General features: G+C 43.8%; 1 protein-coding gene across 1 annotated transcript in view; it reads left to right on the top strand.

Moving 5' to 3' along the window:
* Positions 1 to 6631, top strand: part of PM20D1 (peptidase M20 domain containing 1) — a 38992-nt gene extending 32361 nt beyond the window's left edge. The window contains exons 12-14 of the mRNA XM_070767825.1: positions 1517 to 1685; positions 4607 to 4706; positions 5914 to 6631. Coding sequence (XP_070623926.1) covers positions 1517 to 1685; positions 4607 to 4706; positions 5914 to 6037 — 393 coding nt within the window. The 3' untranslated portion in view covers positions 6038 to 6631. The remainder of the gene's footprint in view (positions 1 to 1516; positions 1686 to 4606; positions 4707 to 5913) is intronic.
* Positions 6632 to 21538: the final 14907 nt, after the last annotated feature.

Below are 21538 nucleotides of genomic sequence, written 5' to 3'. Positions count from 1 at the left end.
TTTCACATCTTGTAAAATGTATATATGCAACATTCATTGCGTACCTTTTATATTCTTGGTACTAGACATGAGGAAATGAGGCCTTTGAGTCCGGACCTAGCCTAGCAGCTGGTGGGAAACCTGAGCTCTGTAGTGCTCATTGCAGGTGTGTGGGCTCAGTCATGTCCCACTCTTTGCGACCCCATGGACTGTAGCCCGCCAGGCTCCTCTGTCCATGGGATTCTCCAGGCGAGAGTACTGGAGTGGGTTGCCATTTCCTCCTCCAGGGCATCTTCCCCACCCAGGAATCGAACGCGTGTCTCCTGCATCGCCAGGCAGACCCTTTGCTGCTGAGCCACTTGCTCACTGAGGTCCAGTCTGTGTGCCTTCTTCAGTTTCTGGAGGCAGGAATCTTTAAGTAATGTGGGGTAGGGCACAGAAGACACTTCTGGGGATGACTTTAGGAGCCTTCCAGAGGGTCAAGAACATATCCAGACTATATATTAATTCTTCTATCAGAGTATTTGAGACATCTGTGCTGGAGTGAAAATAAGCTCTGACAAGTGAGTTGCCCCTCCCCTCAGTCCAGCAGCACAGGATTTGCTTTGCCTCAAATGATGGTTTCTAAGTCAGAAGAAGGAACCCTCATTTCCTTTCCAGACCTGACACTGACCTAAAAGAGGTCCTCCCGAGATAATGCCCCCCAGTTATGAGACAGACACTCCCCTTTCTAGGGCAGAGACCATCCTAAAGCAAGTGTTTATCAGATAGCTTGAGACTGGTGCTGGAGCTTTCCCTAGATGGCTGGGTGGGTTTGTGGGGCTAGACTGTCAGCATCCTAATCCATTCCCACACAGCTTCATGTGATCTGATCCTCAGGGTCTGGTCTACATCCTGCCTGGGACCAGGACTTTTGCTGAGTTCAGCTTTAGTTACTTCAGACTGAAATTTCTAGAAGCTTCCTCATGTTCCTTCCTGAGGAAAGGAGGCTCAGAGAGAAAACTTGAATACTAGCCCCCCAACTTCTAACTTTTTGTCTGTTGAGCTCATCTTCCTGGCCCCAGTGCAGATGGTTACAAACAGGAAGCAGGGATGCCCAGAGAAGGAAGAAAGTGTATGACCTGTCACCACCTGTCTGAGACTCTCCCAGGCTGAAGTGAGGTCATCATATCTACCCCTCTGCCTCGAGATGGTTGAGATTTCCACTGTGCTGTCTCCTACATTTTCACCTAGCCCATGGTTCTCAGCCTAAGGGAAATTACCCAATATCCTGATTTTGTAGTTCCTGACCTGCCTCACGGCTATAAGGCAAGCCTTCCAAGCATCTAACCTAAATCTACTATGCTGTAGATTTCCAGGAAGAACAGCCATTCTATCTCCTACAACCAGTAGGCTGAAATTGAGGTCTCAGAGCTACAGCGAATCTCCTCTGTAAAGGCTCTGCCTTGCTGGAGAGAAATCAGGACCGTATAGATTCATAAAGTATTTGAATAGCAGATCAATAAGAAATCAGACTTTCTTTGTTTCCTCTCTCAAGGTTCTAAAACTAGCCAAGGACATTGTGGCTGATGACCGCGTCCAGTTCCATGTGTTGGATGCCTTTGACCCCCTGCCCATCAGCCCTTCTGATGATCAGGCCTTGGGTTACCAGCTGCTCCGCCAGACCATACACTCTGTCTTCCCGGAAGTCAACATTGTTGCCCCAGGTAATGACTTCATCAGCTGTGGCTGGGGGAGTTTGGCGGGGGCAGTGGGGGTGTGCTGGAACTGTATCCTATCTGATATCCACTGCCCCACCCCCATGCCAGCTGTTCAGCCTGGAAACAGCTGGCTGCTTCCTCTCCTGATGGGACTGGAGCTGTATTTTCCCCTCCAAGTGGAAGTGAGAAAGCAAACAGGAAAGCATCAGAAACAATAAATTAGGTCAGCCAAGCCTGGGTCCTGGCTTAACCTAGGCCGGCCACTCTGGCCTAGAGGGAAGGATCGGCTCAGATTCCCCTTCCTCTGGAGGAGCCACAGAGGGGGTTGGGTTCCACCTATGCAGTCTGGTTCTGATCTGTTCTAAGGTAAAAGCTCAGCAACAGAGCTCAGAATTTGCAGCCCAGGAACTTCTCCTGGCTGTACCATTGGAATTAGCCCCCTTCACCTCTCCCAGTAGCAGTGCGTCTATGCCCCTCCCCCAGTCTTCCAGCATGCCTTCCAAATCTATGCTGTATGGATGGTGGTTCTCAAACTCAAGAGGACAAGAGGATCACCTAGGGAACTTATTAAAATGCAGATTACCTGGACCCACTCCCAAAGATTCAGGTATATTAACTCTGGAGAGCACCCTGGAATCTGCCTTTTTAACAAATATCCCAGGGGATTCTGACAGCAGCTGATGGCTGACCACAGTTTGAGAATCTCTGGTCTGATGTGAGGAAAAGATGCTCTAATGTGAAGACTTGTGTTCACTTTGCTTTTATATACCTTCAATCATGGAGTCTCTCATTTTTCTAGTCTAATTCTTAGGACCTGTTAGGCGTGGACCTTAAAGATATTATAGTGAAATTCTACAACCATAAACTCCTTGGGTATTGGGGGGGGAAAAAAAAGCACTCTTAGTTTTTAATCAACTTAAATCTAACTCATTTCTCAGAAATTCAACCTCAGGCATTATTGAAGCCTCCAAGCAACCCCACCACCCTCACCTTGAATCAGGCCTCAGGGTCTCATGCAATAGCATAGCGTCAGGATCCCTTAGTCTGTGGTCATCAGTCCTTGTGTTTGCCTCTGAGACATCCATTATCCTGCCCACAAGGTCACTTCAGGTTGCAGATTTCCTCTGATTCCTTGACCTGTCTTGGGGGTGAGAGCTCTGGATCCAAGATCTCCCCTGAACATTACCTCTGAGATTCCCTGCCTCCTTGGACTCCTGCCACAAAGCAGGACCTGGGCCCCTGCCATCGAGGAACCCTGGCTTTCAGGCTCCCAGGTTCTCCTCTGTTGGCCTCAGAGGCTCTCTCCCTTTCCCTCTCCCTGTGGGGCACCTACGATAATCTCATCAACACAGTTAGGCTTGTACAGAATAAAGATAGGCAGACATCAACTGGCAGAAATCTCCAGGAATTGTGAAGGGACCCATTTGAAACCAGGAGTGGAAAGTAGAGCAGCGGACCTAGAGGTTATCATACTAAGTGAAGCAAATCAGACAGAGAACGGCAAATGCCGTATGGTGTCACTCGTGTGAAATCTAGGGCAGTGATACAGGTGAACTTACTGCAGAACAGAAACAGACTCAAAGACACGGAGCACAGACGTGTGGTTATCAAGTGGGAAAGGTGTTGGGCAGGACAGACTGGGGGCTTGGGAACAACAGATAGACACTACTGTGTATTAAGTAGATGAGCGGTGGGGACCCACTGTGTGGCACAGGGAACTACATTCAGTGTCTTGTATAACCTGTGATGGAAAAGAATCTGAGAAAGAACAGGTATATCTGAACATGGATGGCTGGGTCACTTCGCTGTCCACCTGAAACTGGCACTGTAAGTCAGCTATACTTGGATTTTAAAAAGGTGCTCAAACAGAATGCGCGTGCGGCACGTCATCCCAGGTTTGCTATAAAGCAACAGCCAGTTGTATTTTTGAAATTTTTCTGTCACTTTTAAACTATTAAAAATACCTATCCAACTACATGAATACAGAGCTATGACCCTGGATCTTTATGCATAAGCCTAATAGCTTCATGATAAATCTGTTCCGCCTGAAAGTACTTAAAAATGGGATACATTTCTAGAATAAAAGCGTTAACTCAATCAAAATAAAACACAAATTGCCATCTCAAATTCATCTCACCACACTTTAACTGATAAGCTAGGGAGTCTTTTTTCAAAGAACATTCATAATGGGGAGGAGTCCCAGCCCCGGCTGGGGAGGGGGACGACCTACTGCCTTCAGGAGAATGGGACACTAGAGAGTATCCCGGGACTATACGGACCTGAAGTTTGACTCTGGGAAGATACAGTCCTCCTTCAGAAGACAGGAATAACCAGAAATTATGTTCTGCTTTTCTTCTTGCCTGGAGAACCCCCATGGAGAGAGGAGCCTGGTGGGCTACAGTCCATGGGTCGCAAAGAGTCAGACACAACTGAGCGGCTAAGCACAGCAGCACAGCATGTTCTACTTTAAGAGGGTTGCCATCTACAGCAGTAAAACTCCCCCAGAGAGTGTTTGTTTCTGACCTGAGTGATACACAAGAAAGCTTGGGCAATAAAGAAATGGTGCTTAGATTTCTGGATATCTAGGTTTCTACTGATAGAATAACCTGGCCATGAGTATGAAATGAAGCCGCTGGCCTCTGTGTTCATCATGGAGAGAGGGCACTTAGCCTTGGACCATGTAAGGGATGTCTCTCTAATGCCCTTGGGAGTTGAGTCCATGTTCTTGGCTGAAATGGTATCTTAGAAAGGTTTTGAAAATGGGTAGGCTGAAGGACAAAAATCCTTGGCTGCAGTCTCCTAGGGAAGATCCAGACGTCTTCTGTGGTGACACAAGGGTCCCAATTTTCTAGGTAGCCTACTTGCCACCACTTCCTTGGCTTGGCTGCTTACATAAAGCTCTGTTTCTCTGGATTCTTCCTTTCTAGGTACTTGTATTGGCAACACAGACAGCAGACACTATCTGAATCTTACCACTGGCATCTACCGGTTCAACCCCATCTACCTACAACCTCAGGACTTCAGTAGGTGAGTGAGTGGAACAGGTTTGGACAGCTTGGAGGAGAGAGGAGATACATCTGACCTGTCCCTTTCCCACTCATTCTCCTGACAGTCCATAGAATGGGGGAAACCTGGAATTTGTACAAACTAAAAGAGACTGCGGAGCCCAACTGGCCAGCTTTTCTCAGTGCCAGAGTCTTGCCACTCCCCAGAATTTGGTGGAATCAGTGACTGTTTTTCAGGGATGGAGATAATCAGATGACTGGAAAGAACCTGGTAGAATTAGGGCCCTTGAGTCCCACCTCTTCCTTCCTTTGAGAGAAGCCCTCCCCTCTGGATCTCATTTCCCCCAAAAGTGGGTACTCCAGAATTCTCAACTTCCACTTAGTGAACTGCAGACACATTTGAGGTCAAAGATGAACTCATGCTTTGAATTCTCAAAACATACTTTGGGAATCTAAAACATATTCACCAGTTTCACCTCCTGTGTGTGAACTACTACTTTGTGGGTTCTTCAGCAAATTTTTAGTCCTGGGATATAGGGGCATGATTTCCATTTACCTCTCTGCTCCTTACCATACCCAGCTCTGATTTCCTCATCATAAGTCAAGTTGTTTGAATATATATTTGAATTTGAACTTAAGAACAGATTTCATGGGAAGGGGGTTCGTTGGTTTTTTTAAGGGGTGTAGGTGGGGTTAGCTATTCTTTATCTCCTTTCATCTTCAAGGTTACATGTATGCTTCGGTAGTATTGTTGTGTGGAGGCAGGCTGTGGGCATCGGATCTGGTAGTGAAATTTGAGGTGAAACAGAGAACCCCATAGGTAGCCTGGGTTCCTATCCACTTGTGCCCCTAATAATGTGGGGAGGGGCGGCTGGCATAGGGATAAGTCTAGCTGGGACTCCAGCCTTAGAGAGAGAATTAAAAGATAACTTTAGTAATTTCCCCTCAGAGGAGAAATTATTAAATGGATTCCAGAGCAGGTGATGATTTGTACCCCCCAGGACTATCATCTGCGCCCACTGCACTTTGCCGTGGATGTAGATCCTGGAGAGGTGACCAACCTGTCATCTGAAATCTCACTTCTTCCAAATGGCTGCTCCCACCTTGCCCACTTCCTACCCACTTTGACCCCTGGAGGGTCAAAGGCCAGTGGCTTCAGGGGTGTAGGTGCTCTGCAATAACATTTGTACTAAAGCAATGGCCTCTCCCTCAAAACTTCTCTCCCTCAGCATCCACGGAATCAATGAGAAAATCTCGGTCCAAGCCTACGAGACCCAGGTGAAATTCGTCTTCGAGTTTATCCAGAATGGTGACACAGACGAGGAGCCAGTTCCTCACCTGCATGAACTGTGAGGTTGGGGACCAGCGGGATTAGGGATGCCTGATGCTGGACCAGGACTAACCCAAGGGGGGAAGCCAGTGTTGATGAAACTTTTGGTCAAAAATCATGTTATAATGACCTCACCCCCCTGCCTTGGTCACTCCTAAACTCATGGCCAAGAAGGGGAGGACCAGCAGGAAGCTGGCTTCTCCCTCCCTCCCGACCTCCTTGGTTTGCCATCCGTTATTGCCTTCTTTTTCCTCTCTTATAATAGAAGGTATCTGGCTTGTCTGCCTTGCACTGGTCATGTCACTGCTCCTTGTTAAGGCCTAACTGAGCAAATACAGATTTGAAAAATATCAACCAGATTTTACCTTTTAAAAGTTTAATTTAAGGCACGCTTGTTGGGCTGCCTTCTCCTCGGCTTATAAATTTGTTCTTGTCGTTACTTCCTTTCCTTTTTTTCCCCCTCTCTTCTCGGATTGTTTATCTGGTTCTTCATCTCTCCCCTCCTCCCCCTGCTTCTCACCTCTTCCCCTCCCATTTATTCTACACCTGGAGCAGGACTGTAACTATGTCACTACCACAATTACCACAACAGCTGGTCAAATAAAGTGGTCTGTGCAGCACCGTCTGGTCACTGGGGGTAAACTGAGGCTGGAGGCTTTGGGGGAACCCCAGACTTCCTGGTTCTGGAGGTTGGAGCCTGGAGAAGACAACCTCCGTCCTTGGGCTCCTCCCAAGGGCACCCTGGGTTTCGCTCCCCTGCCCTGTCCTGCCACCTGCTGCTGCCACCCCACCCCAGGAGGCACTAATCTGCGGAAACATATCCCTGGCACATCCTGCGAGCTGAGCTCCCAAGAGAAAGGCAGCCTCTCTCTCGAGCCCAGGAGCAGCAGGGCCCTGGCCCTGCCATCATGTCCTGGATCAGACTTATCGAGGGAAAGTGGAGGGCAAGTGGGGAGGGGACTGCCTACAGAGACTCTGCTCCACGGGTGGGGCAAGGGCCAGCTGCCCTCCCTTAGGGGACCACAAAGCTCCAGTCTGTTTTCTGTGGGGTCCAAGCCGGAGCATATTGGAATCTGCTCAGTAGCTGTCAGGTGCAAGGCATTGAAAGGCAGCATTTCTTGGCTCGAGGCTGGGAGCTATGCTTTGTGGATCACAAGGGAGTCAAGGTCACAGAGGGAGACACAGATGGAGCTGGGACTTGAGACGACATTTCCTCTTTTTCTCCTGTCCAGACAGGACCTTCCTCGTCTTCCTGGGGTTTAACAGCAGTGGGACAGTAGCTTCTTTTCCCTTCTCGCAATCCCCTGTCCCTTCCCACCCACCTGTGGGTGTGAGCAGCTCCTCAGGAGCTGGAGCCTAATGGAAAGCGTTCAACATGGACAGCAGGGATTATTTCAGGTTCTCTGCTACTCCCCCTAAGAGTCACATCCCTTCCCTCGCCCTCCTTTTTTTGGCCAATTCTGTATTTAATTCAGCCTTTGTTAGAGTGTGAGCTGAAGAACAAAAAGGATTCTTCACATCTGTACAGAGCTGTACAAAGTACTTTCACACACCCGTATCACCCAATATGTGCTCTGTCGTGTCCGAGTCTTCAGGACCCCATGAACTGTAGCACACCAGGCTCCTTGGTCCATGGGATCGCCCAGGCAAGAACTGGTTGCTGTTTCCTCCTCCAGGGGATCTTCCTGACTCAGGAATCAAACCCGAGTCTCCTGCGGCTCCTGCATTGGCAGGTGGATTCTTTGCCACTGAGCCACCTGGGCAGCCCCACTTATCTCACTGGAGCCCCATGAGAGCTACGTGAAGAGGCATCATTCTTCTCACTGAGGAGAAATTGTTTCTCTGAGAGATTACACGTCTAGCTGGAGGCAGATTCAAATGCATGTCTCTGGCCCCAAGCTCAATGTTACTCCATGATCCAATGTGACAGATGAAATCTACTTTAACAAGATTAAATATTATTTAACACTGACAACAACTCCAAAGGTGCTATTGCCCCTGTTTTTAACAAATGAGGCAACTGAGGCTCAGAGGTTAACTAATTTGTCATGTAGGAGTTAGGGGCAGAGCCTATCTGAATCCAAAGCTTGTGTGCAGAAGAGTCATTTGCCCAAGAAGACACAGTTCTGAAGGGGCAGCCTCAGAATTCAAATGCAACTCAAAAATCCCCAAATCCACTGCTTTTTCAATCATCCTACACTGCCTGCCCCCAAGAACCTCTGGTGTGTGGCTCATTCATTCTGATTCAGGGAGATCTCAAGGACAAAGGCAGTTCTTCTATTGAATTTGGTTCTGAGCTCAAGTTCTCTGTTCCCCTGGCTGACCTCTTGCTATTCACACTTGTCCCACTGTCTGCCAACATTCCTTGCCACTCCCACCCTCAGCTTCTGTGTTCAGCTCTTCTCCCTTCTTGAGTTTGGGGACAGCCAGGCCTCTAATGATCTGTGGGATAACTGGGGGAAAAGTGAGAAGGGGTCCCTGTCCCTGTTGGGTCTCCCTTCTCTCTTCTAGCATCAGAACAATAGTCTTCCGAGCCCCCAGGGAGGGAAGTTGTCCAGAGGGAACTGCTCCAAATCCTGGGTCTGAGAACACAGACATTTCAGCCCTTTGGCCTCTGAAGTTTTCTGAAAAGAACAGTTGAACGTGCTGGCCAGAACAACATAACATGATGCTGGGCAGGATGGGACGATGAACCTGGGACTTTCCCCCACCCTTACTCCATGCACGTATCACTCCCCAAATCCATCTGAAAGAGATCCAGCAGATAATCACAGTTATACCGCACACTCCCATCAAGGACTTGGCTCAAGTATCTTATTCATACCTCACTCCCGAAGGTTGGAAGCAAGACACAGTATTCATAGGCAAAGAGAGTAGGGGAAAGGAGTAAATTTGGGCTGAAGACCCTTGATTTTTTTTTATTAATTTATTTTTTTTTATTGAAGGATAATTGCTTTACAGAATTTTGTTGTTTTCTGTCAAACAACACGAATCAGACATAGGTACACATATACCCCCTCCCTTTCCAACCTCCCTCCCATCTCCCACCCCATCCCACTCCTGTAGATTGATACAGAGCCCCTGTTTGAGTTTCCTGAGCCATACAGCAAATTCCCATTGGCTATCTATTTTACATATGGTCATGTAAGTTTCCATGTTACTCTCTCCATACATCTCAGCCTTTCCTCTCCACTCCCCGTGTCCATAAGTCTATTCTCTGTGTCTGTTTCTCCATTTCTGCCCTGTAAGTACTTGAGTACTGCCCTGTAAATACTTCAGTGCTGCTGCTGCTGCTAAGTTGCTTCAGTCGTGTCTGACTCTGTGCAACCACAGGGACTGCAGCCTACCAGGCTTCTCCGTCCATGGGATTCTCCAGGCAAGAACACTGGAGTGGGTTGCCATTTCCTTCTCCAATGCATGAAAGTGAAAAGTGAAAGTGAAGTCACTCAGTCATGTCCGACCCTCAGCGACCTTATGGACTGCAGCCTACCAGGCTCTTCCATCCATGGGATTTTCCAGGCAACAGTACTGGAGTGGGGTGCCATTGCCTTCTCCGAAATACTTTAGTCCTGCCCTGTAAATACTTCAGTACTGCCCTGTAAATACTTCAGTACCATTTTTCTAGATTCTGTATATATGCATTAGAATACAATATTTATCTTTCTCTTTCACTCTGTATAATAAGTTCTAGGTTCATCCACCTCATCAGAGCTGACTCAAATGCATTCCTTTTTATTGCTGAGTAATACTCCATTGTGTATATGTAACACAACTTCTTTATCCATTCATCTGTCATGGACATCTAGGTTGCTTCCATGTTCTAGCTATTGTAAATAGTGCTGCAGTGAACGATGGGATACCTGTGTCTTTTTCAGTTTTGGTTTCTTCAGGGTATATGCCTAGGAGTGGGATTGCTGGGTCATATGGTGGTTTTATTCCTAATTTTTTAAGGAATCTCCATACCATCTTCCATAGTGACTTTCCCACCAACATTTTACATTCCCACCAACAGTACAAAAGCATTGACTTTTCTCCACACCCTCTCCAGCATTTATTGTTTGTAGACTTTTAGGGGCTCCCCTGGTGGCTCAGATGGTAAAGCATCTGCCTGCAATGCAGGAGACCCAGGTTTGATCCCTGGGTTGGGAAGATTCCCTGGAGAAGGAAATGGCAACCCACTCCAGTACTCTTGTCTGGAAAATCCCATGGACAGAGGAGCCTGGTAGGTTACAGTCCATGGGGCTGCAAAGAGTCCAACAGGACTGAGTGACTCCACTTTATTCTGACTGGTGTGAGGTGATATCTCATTGTAGTTTTGATTTGTTTCTTTAATAATGAGCAATGTTGAGCATCTTTTCATGTATTTGTTAGCCATCTGTATGTCTTCTTTGGAGAAATGTCTGTATAGGTCTTTTTCCCACTTTTTGATTGGGTTGTTTTTTTTTTCTGGCATTGAGTTCTATGAACTGCTTATGTATTTGGGAAATCAATCCTTTGTCAGTTGTTTCATTTGCTATTATTTTCTCCCATTCTGAGGATTGTCTTTTCACCTTGCTTATAGTTTCCTTTGCTGTGCAAAAGCTTTTAAGTTTAATCAGGTCCCACTTGTTTACTTTTGTTTTCATTTTGGTTACTCTAGGAGGTGGGTCATAAAGGATCTTGCTTTGATTTATATCATTGAGTGTTCTGCCTATGTTTTCCTCAAAGAGTTTTATAGTTTCTGGTCTTACATTTGGGTCTTTAATCCATTTTGAGTTTATCTTTGTGTATGGTGTTAGGAAGTGTCCTAATTTCAGTATTTTACTTGTAGCTGTCCAGTTATCACAGCACCATTTATTGAAGAGGTTGTCTTTGCCCCATTGTATATTCTTGCCTCCTTTGTCAAAAATAAAGTACCCATCGGTGCATGGGTTTATTTCTGGGCTTTCTATCTGGTTCCATTGGGCAATATTTTCTGTTTTTGTGCCAGTACCATACTGTCTTGATGACTGTAGCTTTGTAGTATAATCTGAAGTCAGGAAGGTTGATTCCTCCAGCTCCATTCTTCTCTCTCAAGACTGCTTTGGCTATTCAGGGTCTTTTGTGCTTCCATATGAATTGTGAATTTTTTTGTTCTAGTTCTGTGAAAAATGCCATTGGTAATTTGATAGGGATCACATTGAATCTGTAGATTGCATTTGGTAGTAAAGTCATTTTCACAATATTATTCTTACTACCCAGGAATGTGGAATATCTCTCCGTCTGTTTATGTCATCTTTGATTTCTTTCATCAGTGTCTTATAATTTTCTGTGTACAGTTCTTTTGCCTCCTTAGGTAAGATTATTCCTAGATATTTAATTCTTTTTGTTGCAATGATGAATGGGATTTATTTCTTAATTTCTCTGATTTTTCATACTAGTATATAGAAAAGCAAGTGATTTCTGTGTATTGATTTTGTATCCTGCAACTTTGCTAAATTCACTGATTAGCTCTAGTAATGTTTTGGCTTCCCTGGTGGCTCAGAGGTTAAAGCGTCTGCCTGGAATGTGGTTCGATCCATGGCTCGGGGAGATCCCCTGGAGAAGGAAATGGCAACCCACTCCAGTACTCTTGCCTGGAGAATCCCATGGAGGGAGGAGCCTGGTAGGCTACATTCCATGGGGTCACAAACAGTCGGACACAACTGAGCGACTTCACTTAGGGCTTTCTATGTACGATATCATGTCATCTGCAAACTGAGAGTTTTACTACTTTTCCAATCTGGATTCCTTTTATTTCTTTTTCTTCTCTAAATGCTATAGGACTTCCCAAACTATGTTGAATAATAGTGGTGAAAGTGGACATACTTGTCTTGTTCTCTTGATCTCAGGTGGAATGTTTTCAGTTTTTCACCACTGAAAATAATGTTTGCTGTAGGATTATCAAGGTAAGGAACAGCGGCTGCGCTTTGCTGGAGCAGCCATGAAGAGATACCCCACACCCAAGGTAAGAGAAACCCAAGTAAGATGGTAGGTGTTGCAAGAGGGCATCAGAGGGCAGACACACTGAAACCATACTCACAGAAAACTAGTCAATCTAATCACACTAGGACCACAGCCTTGTCTAACTCAGTGAAACTAAGCCATGCCCATGGGGCAACCCAAGATGGGCAGGTCATGTTGGAGAGATCTGACAGAATGAGGTCTTTTGCTGGGAGTTACCACAGGAAACAGGGCCACCCACAATTTGTGGGTCTGTCTGGGAGGATTAGGTTGATGAACATCCCCCATGCTTCCGTGTGCAGGCTTCTCTTCTCATGTTGGAGAGAGAAGGGAATGGCAAACCACTTCAGTATTCTTGCCTTGAGAACCCCATGAACAGTATGAAAAGGCAAAATGATAGGATACTGAAAGAGGAACTCCCCAGGTCAGTAGGTGCCCGATATGCTACTGGAGATCAGTGGAGAAATAACTCCAGAAAGAATGAAGGGATGGAGCCAAAGCAAAAACAATACCCAGCTGTGGATGTGACTGATGATAGAAGCAAGGTCCGATGCTGTAAAGAGCAATATTGCATAGGAACCTGGAATGTCAGGTCCATGAATCAAGGCAAATTGGAAGTGGTCAAACAGGAGATGGCAAGAGTGCATGTCGACATTCTAGGAATCAGCGAACTGAAATGGACTGGAATGGGTGAATTTAAGTCAGATGACCATTATATCTACTATTGCGGGCAGGAATCCCTCAGAAGAAATGGAGTGGCCATCATGGTCAACAAAAGAGTCCAAAATGCAGTACTTGAATGCAATCTCAAAAACGACAGAATGATCTCTGTTCGTTTCCAAGGCAAACCATTCAATATCACAGTAATCCAAGTCTATGCCCCAACCAGTAATGCTGAAGAAGCTGAAGTTGAACGGTTCTATGAAGACCTACAAGACCTTTTAGAACTAACACCCAAAAAAGATGTCCTTTTCATTATAGGGGACTGGAATGCAAAAGTAGGAAGTCAAGAAACACCTGGAGTAACAGGCAAATTTGGCCTTGGAATACGGAATGAAGCAGGGAAAAGACTAATAGAGTTTTGCCAAGAAAATGCACTGGTCATAACAAACACCCTCTTCCAACAACACAAGAGAAGACTCTACACATGGACATCACCAGATGGTCAACACCGAAATCAGATTGATTATATTCTTTGCAGCCAAAGATGGAGAAGCTCTATATAATCAGCAAAAACAAGACCAGGAGCTGACTGTGGCTCAGATCATGAACTCCTTACTGCCAAATTCAGACTGAAATTGAAGCAAGTAGGGAAAACCACTAGACCATTCAGGTATGATCTAAATCAAATCCCTTATGATTATACAGTGGAAGTAAGAAATAGATTTAAGGGCCTAGATCTGATAGATAGAGTGCCTGATGAACTATGGAATGAGGTTCGTGACATCGTACAGGAGACAGGGATCAAGACCATCCCCATGGAAAAGAAATGCAAAAAAGCAAAATGGCTGTCTGGGGAGGCCTTACAAATAGCTGTGAAAAGAGAAGTGAAAAGCAAAGGAGAAAAGGAAAGATATAAGCATCTGAATGCAGAGTTCCAAAGAATAGCAAGGAGAGATAAGAAAGCCTTCTTCAGTGATCAATGCAAAGAAATAGAGGAAAACAACAGAATGGGAAAGACTAGGTCGCTTCAAGAAAATTAGAGATACCAAAGGAACATTTCATGCAAAGATGGGCTCAACAAAAGGAAAGCTACCTCACCAACAGGTTCAGAAATCTTAAGGTATTTTGGGGACCTTGTAAAGGGAGAAGTTCACCTAGATTTGTAAGGTGAAACATGTAATAAGCCCTTGGCATGATTTTCCTAGCCCTGAGAGGTTTTTTTATAAAGTTCAGTTTGAAGTTTTAAGTTTGGGGAAAAAAAAGTTATTTGAGACTCCCTATAACAATTTCAGTAAAGCAAAAAGCCTATATGATCAATTATAGTTATATAAATTATCAGGCCAGGATATATTTTTTGAGACCAGGCTTATTTTGCAAACAAATTAATCTTAATTTGGATATGTTTGGTAGAAATGAGAGTAATTTTAGAGATTAAAATGATTATGTTTCAATTAATGTTAAATCCCAGTTATGTAAATGAGGGTTTGTATTTACTCACTCACTTCCCAGATAGGTCCTCATTGTTATGTTATATTAATATGAAGTTAATCAAATTATTAAAAGGACACTCTAAGTTTTATTTCTGAAGCTTATCTCGGTAATCTCTGGATGAAGATCAGATGCTCCATGACCTGCAAACAGGGGATTACATATACTGGAAAAGACATAATTTAAAGGGCTGTCTCCAACCTGGATGGAAGGACTTTTAAATCAAGTATTCTTAACTAGTTCATGTACAGTGAAACTGAAGGGAAATTGACTCTTGGATTAATTCCCAACTTCTGCTGCTGCTGCTGCTGAATCACTTCAGTTGTGTCCGACTCTGTGTGACCCCATAGACGGCAGCCCACCAGGCTCCGCCTTCCCTGGGATTCTCCAGGCAAGAACACTGGAGTGGGTTGCCATTTCCTTCTCCAATGCATTAAAGTGAAAAGTGAAAGTGAAGTCGCTCAGTCGTGCCGACTCTTAGAGACCCCATGGACCGCAGCCTACCAGGCTCCTCCGTCCATGGGATTTTCCAGGTAAGAGTACTGGAGTGGGTTGCCATTGCCTTCTCTGAATTCCCACTTCTAAAGACCCTATACTGGACTGACCTAGAGAGAGTACTGCTGACCTCAAACTCATCTTAAAACGATGCTTAAATAGAGGAAACTACACCTACACCAGGAAGAGAAGAAAATGACATGAGAAGTAGACAGCTTACCAAGATCCTGGACCTGATTTGTGTGATCTTGACTTCTTAGACTTTTGCATATAAATAAAAAATTTTCTATCATGGATATGATCCTATGCTAGTTTTAAAAATCAACCCCAATTGTTGAGTTGTGGTCAGTAATCTGCATCTATTATTTCTAGATTACCTTGGTGGACTTCTCCACTCCAAGAGTCTAACTGGAAGAAAGTTCAGTCCTATTTAGGCTACTCTTGATATTACTAGGTGGAATTCTCTCACCTGGTGAATTAATAACACTTTATTTGACCCTGGCCATAATATGAATTTTCCTCTAAGCTATTCAAGCTCAATCAGAGCAGCAGCAAAAATTCAAGGAATAAAACCTCCCACAATTATGGGATGGGTTTATGACATTAACACTAGATTGTGGTCATTTCAGGTTTAAGCCCCCCTTCTTTATCTTGGGAACAATTAAATTATACTAAGGATAACCAGGCTTAGTCACACTAGGAAACTGGGCTAGGAGTCTTATGGACAGTGCCAACATAAAATTTCCCTGAAAGATAAAAATTGGTACAGAATAGTCTAAGTCAGATGACTTGAGAATATACTGGGATGCACCTAGTGTAAGTTCTGGCTTCATTCTTACTTAAGACTTTAATAATATGGCTAGCTATGTTTTTTGTACTTTGTTTGTTTTACAAGATAGTTGTTTTTGGCATTACCAAATGTGTGACTGAACCTCCAATGAAAATAATAACAACTAAGCAATTTGAAGCAGTTGATCAAATATATAGTTCTGTACATGATCAATGACTGTAATAGTGTAACTCTAGATATGGGAAGGTACCTTAAGAGGGAATTTTTCCTGGACCATAACAGATGAAGACAGGTTGGTCCAGAGTCCTTTGATTGCTACTGATAAGACCTAGTTCAGTAATAGCACACTGAGTGAGTAGCCTATCTTCAAAATCTTCACCAGACCTAGGATTGAGCCTTCCTTGCACCATGAAATAGTGAAATAGTCATGAAATGCCTCCCAAAGTCGAATTTATGGCTGTGATGGCACTCTGTCAACTACAAATTGGCACTTACCATCTACCTCTACAGTGATAAAATTGTGCTGCTGCTATTGCTGACCTTCAATACCCACTGAAAGGAGTTCAGGATAGAGAGCAGAAATGAGGCACTCTGTGCTTGGGGGGAAAACTGATAGGATAGGTCTTCTGTTTTCAGGAGCTGATTTTATGAGTCCAATTCTTGTATCCCCCCATATCTAGAAAAACACTAAAATCCTTCATGGTGACAACTGTTCCTTGTGATTAGCAAAAGTTTCATGAGACTAGTAGAAACCTTCTGGGAAAATATGTGCTTGGCTTCATGTATTCCCCCTTCACCAAAATCACGTATGTACTGATCTTTCTCTCTGCCTCTTTGGAGAAGTTTCTCAGAGCTATCTGAGGTGCTGTCTCCCAGGCTGAAGTCCTCACTTTGCTCCAAATAAAATTTAACTTGCAACTCCCATGCTGTGCATTTTTAAAAGTCAATAGTAGGTCTAGATGTCACATATGAAACATGATACTTATGCTTTTTATTAACAGCCACATGGACACTGAACACAGAAATTGCAGATAGCTTCATTTTTATTAAAATATTTAATTAGGTTTAAATATTTTAAAAATTAAAGAAGTGTCCAGCTCTTCAGAAAGAACTTTGTCTCTATTATTTCCTCTGGAAGAAAAGAATACTGGATTGAGAATAGCCAAGTTTACAGCAATCTACGATCAAAATCAAGGGACTTCAGGAGAGAACAAGATGGCCGAGGAGTAGGTGGACGTGGAGTGCATCTCTCCCCATGGATACATCAGGAATACACCTCCAGACACAGACGTGCAAGCAGAACACCAGCTGAGAGTGGACAGGAGTACCTGACCAGAGGAAAAGAATTTATAGACCCACGCAAAACTCGGTAGGATGAAGGAATCAGGGGAAAAACAGGAGTGTTAGAAGGACTGGACCTGCCCTCGGCAGGAGGGGAACTGAAGCAGGGGTCCCATCCCCACATCAGGGCAATTGTCTGGGTCAGAGGAGAAACATTTAAGGCTTGAGAGTGAAACACCTGATCTGGAATTGAAATGAGAATGGAATGGAATAGAGAATGGAATGAGAATAAATGAAATGAGAATCAGACAGTCCTTGTTGCAGCCATACATATGCTGGGCAGGAACGCAGGTCTCCTGGAAGGGGCAGTGGTTGGGAGCTGGAGTTTAGGGATTGAGGAGTAATCCTAGTTTGAGGGCTGCTGTTGACTGCGGAGAGACAGATGGAGGGGAGGTGAGGGAGGAGATTGTGGTGGGAAATGCCTGTGGAGGAAAGCCAGGCAGCCATGGAAGCAAGGCAATACTGCTGAGTCACACGTAGGGGGTGGAGCCATCACCATAGCCTCTCTTTCCCCACAGGCCAGCATCCACAGCTGAACAATACAGAGGCTGGCCCATCAAATGCCTGACTCACCGAACTACAGAGTAGGACCCCAGCCAGGGGCCCCTTCTGTGTGCCTGATGTGCTGAACAATAGAGAAGGACCCCAGGCAAGGGAGCCCTCTAAGGGCCTGAATGGCAGAGCAATGGAGAAAGACTGGCCAGAGGGGCCTTCTGATGGCCAGCTATAAGAGGCTCGAAAAAAGACTCTGATAGGGCCATAACTCCTGCGGCAGAAGCAGTCCGTGTCCCTGCATATTTGGTGCTGCCAGAGTCCCTGCGACCCAAGTAGCTGTGCCACCTTTACACTCAACTCTCACTGGGGCAGACCTGCCACAGGCAAAAAAAGTCTTGTGTCTATGTGTGCAGGATTTTGGTTGTGTCCGACCCTTTATGACCCTGTAGACTGCAGCCTGCCAGGCTTCTCTGTCAGGGAGGGGGGTTCTCTAGGCAAGAACACTGGAGCGTATTGGCCACTACTGGTTGCCATACCCTTCTAGAGCACTGTATTTCCTGCTGCCCTAGCCGCCAACTCCCCTGAGTACCTGGTGCTGCCAGAACCCCTGCGACCCAAGCAGCTGCACCACCTCCACACCTGGCCCTCACAGGGGCAAACCCAAGTCCTCCAGGGCACCCACAGGAGCAAACCCCAGTGGACGACCCACATGTATAGGTGGAAATAAAACCACAATTGAAACCCAGGGGCAGTGTGGCTAAGGAAGAAGACCTAAAACCTTACCACCAGCTGTACAAGCTGCAGATTAAATACACATAATCAACTAGCAGGCCTCTGTGTCTATGGAACATATAAAAGTCATTGAGAGCTCCCACAAAAGAAAATGCACTAGTTCTGATAGCTGTGGACATTGGAGGCAAGAACACACAGGAGTAGAACCAGATTAGAACCTGATCTGCCCCTATAGCAGGTCTAGAGATCAGCACAGTGTTGGAGGGCATCCTAGGGTGGTGAGGTGGACTGTGACTCCCAGCGAGGGAAAGGACTCTGAGAGCAGTGACTCAAGAAAAACATTTATTATTCTTAGGTTTTGACTTGTTCTGTGGATTCTTTTGTATTTTTTCTTTTTTTTCCTCCTCCCACTCCCCCCCCCCCATAGTAGTTGCTGATTTTATTGGCACTATGAAATCTAATTAAACATCTGAGTTTTTAAATTTTTTCTCAGTCACATTTTTTAATATTGTTATAAATCTCTGCCTCTACATTGGGCTTTTGTAGTTTTGTGGAGTTTTCCTTTTTTCCCCCCTCTTTTCTTTCTTCTTCTGTTTTTTTTTTTTTCTTTTCTCTTTATAATTTTAATTTTTAATACCTATTGTTCTACATTTATCCCTTTGTTTGCCTTCCTACTGTTCTTTTCCCCTTGCAGTTAATCTTCAATGTGTATAAATCTTCTTCATCTACCTCTATTTAACTTTGCATATCTATTCTTTCTTTCTTTTCTGTCCTCTCGGTATATTTGTTAGTTTTGTTTTCATTGCTCTATTGCCCACTTGGCACCTTGCTTTAGTTTTGTTTTCCAGTTTGTGCTCTAGTTAGTTTTGTTCTTAACTGGTAAATATACTTTTTGATTTTCTTTGTTCACTGGGTCAGTATATTGTACTTTATTTTTGTTGGACTGTTTTGACTTTGCTCATGGGTGTATATGTATATATTCCATTATTTTAATTATTATTTCCCTGATTTTGTAACTGCCATTTGCCTGGGGTTCATCTTTGGCATCTCATTTTCGGATATTTGCTTTAATCTCAATGTCATAACAAACCACTTGTGGAATCTTCGTTCCTGACCAGAGATCAAGCCCTGAGCCTTTGGAGTGGGAGCACTGACTCCAAAACCCTAAACTACTATAGAACTAACCCTAGGGAGTATCAAATATGAGAACTCACACAAAGGAAACCACTTGAATACAAGACCTGGCATCACCCAACCACCAGTAGCACCCTGTGCAGGGCGCCTCATCTAAACAACAAACGAAACAAAAATACAAACCCAGTCATCAGCAGACAGGATTACCACCTCACTCAGCCTTGCCCATCAGAGGAAAAACAAACAAACAAATCTCACCCTATACAGATGCTTACACAAACCACTGGACCAACCTTAAGAGGCCAGAAGCCAAAAGGAAGAAAGAATTCAGCCTTGAAGCCTGGGAAGAGGAGAACTCAAACACAATAAGTTAAAAAAAAAAAAAATGAAAAGGCAGAGAAATACTACACAAATGAAGGAACAAACTAGAAACACAAGTCCAAATAAATGAAGAGGAAATAGGCAAACTACCTGAAAAAGAATTCAGAATAATGATAGTAAAGATGATCAAAAACCTTAAAAACAAAATGGAGAAAATGCAAGACTCAATTAACAAAGACCTAGAAGAATTAAAGAACAAACATACAGAGACAAACAACACAAGTACTGAAATAAAAAATACTGTGGAAAGAATCAAGAGCAGAATATCTGAAGCAGAAGAACAGATCAGTGAGCTGGAAGATAAAATGGTGGAAATAACTTCTGAAGAGCAGAATAAAGTAAAAAGAATGGAAAGAACTGAGGATAATCTCAGAAACCTCTGAGACAATATCAAATACACCAAAATTTGAATTATAGGGGTCCCAGAAGACGAAGAGAAAAGAAAGGGTATGAGAAAAATTTTGAAGAGATTATAGTTCAAAATTTTCCCAATATGGAAAAGGAAATAGTCAATCAAGTCCAAGAGGTACAAACAGTCCTGTACAGGACACCAAGGAGAAACATGCCAAGACACATACTAATCAAACTAACAAAGACCAAACACAAAGAAAGAATATCAAAAGAGGCAAGGGAGAAGCAACAAGTAACATACAAAGGAAACCCCATATGCTTAACAGCTGGTCTTTCAGCAGAAACTCTGCAGGCCAGAAGGGAATGGCACGATATAGTTAAAGTACTGAAAGGGAAAAAAAACTACAGTACAAGATTACTGTACCTGGCAAGGATCTCATTCAAAATTGATGGAGAAATCAAAAGCTTTTCAGAAAAGCAAAAGTTAAGAGAATTCAGTACCACCAAACAACCTTTACAACAAATGTTAAAGGGGCTTATATAGTCAAGAAATACAAGAGAAGAAAAAGATCTACAAAATCAACCCCAAACAATTAAGAAAATGGCAATAGGAACACATATATCAATAACTACTTTAACTGTAAATGGATTAAATGCTCCAACCAAAAGACATAGACTGGCTGAATGGATACAAAAACAAGACACATATATATGCTGTCCACAAGAAACCCACTTCAGACCTCAAGACACACATAGACTGAAAGTGAGAGGATGGAAAAATATATTCCATGCAAAGGAGAAGCAAAGGAAAGCTGGAGTAGCAATCATCATATCAGACAAAATAGACCTTAAAATAAAGATTACAAGAGATAAGGAAGGACACTACATAATGATCAAGGGCTCAATCCAAGAGGAAAACATAACAATTGTAAATGTCTATGCACCCAACATAGGAGCACCTCAGTACATAAGACAAACACTAACAGACATAAAAGGAGAAATCGACAATAACACAATAGTAGTAGGAGACTTTAACACCCCACTCACACCAGTGGACAGACCATCAGAACAGAAAATTAATAAGGAAACACAGGTCTTAAAGGATACACTAGAGGAGAAGGATCTCATTGATTTCTTCAGGACATTCCATCCAAATGCAGAATACACCTTCTCAAGTGCACATGGAACATTCTCCAGGACAGACCACATCTTGGGTCACAAACCAAACCTCAGTAAATGTAAGGAAACTGAAACCATATCAAGCATATTCTCTGACCACAACACTATGAGACTAGATACCGATTACAAGAAAAAAACTATAAGAAACACAAACACGTGGAGATTAAACAATACGTTTCTAAATAACCAACAGGTTACTGAAGAAATCAAAAGAAAATCAAAATATTTCTAGAAACAAATGACAATGAAAACATGACAACTAAAACTTATGGGATTCAGCAAAAGCAGTTCTAAGAAGGAAGTTTACAGCAATACAACCCTACCTCAAGAAACAAGAAAAACATCAAATAGACAACCTAACTTTACACCTAAAACAACTGGAAAAAGAACAAAAAAAAACCCCAAAATTAGTAGAAGGAAAGAAATCATAAAGATCAGAGCAGAAATATGTGAAAAAGAAATGAAAGAAACAATAGTAAAGATTAATAAAACTAAAAGCTGGTTCTTTGAGAAG

The sequence above is a fragment of the Bos indicus genome, chromosome 16 (genome assembly GCF_029378745.1).
Source record: "Bos indicus isolate NIAB-ARS_2022 breed Sahiwal x Tharparkar chromosome 16, NIAB-ARS_B.indTharparkar_mat_pri_1.0, whole genome shotgun sequence".
NCBI classification, from domain to species: Eukaryota; Metazoa; Chordata; class Mammalia; order Artiodactyla; family Bovidae; genus Bos; species Bos indicus.
The sequence above is the reverse complement of the archived record's forward strand: the minus strand, read 5'-3'. Positions and strand labels throughout refer to the sequence as shown.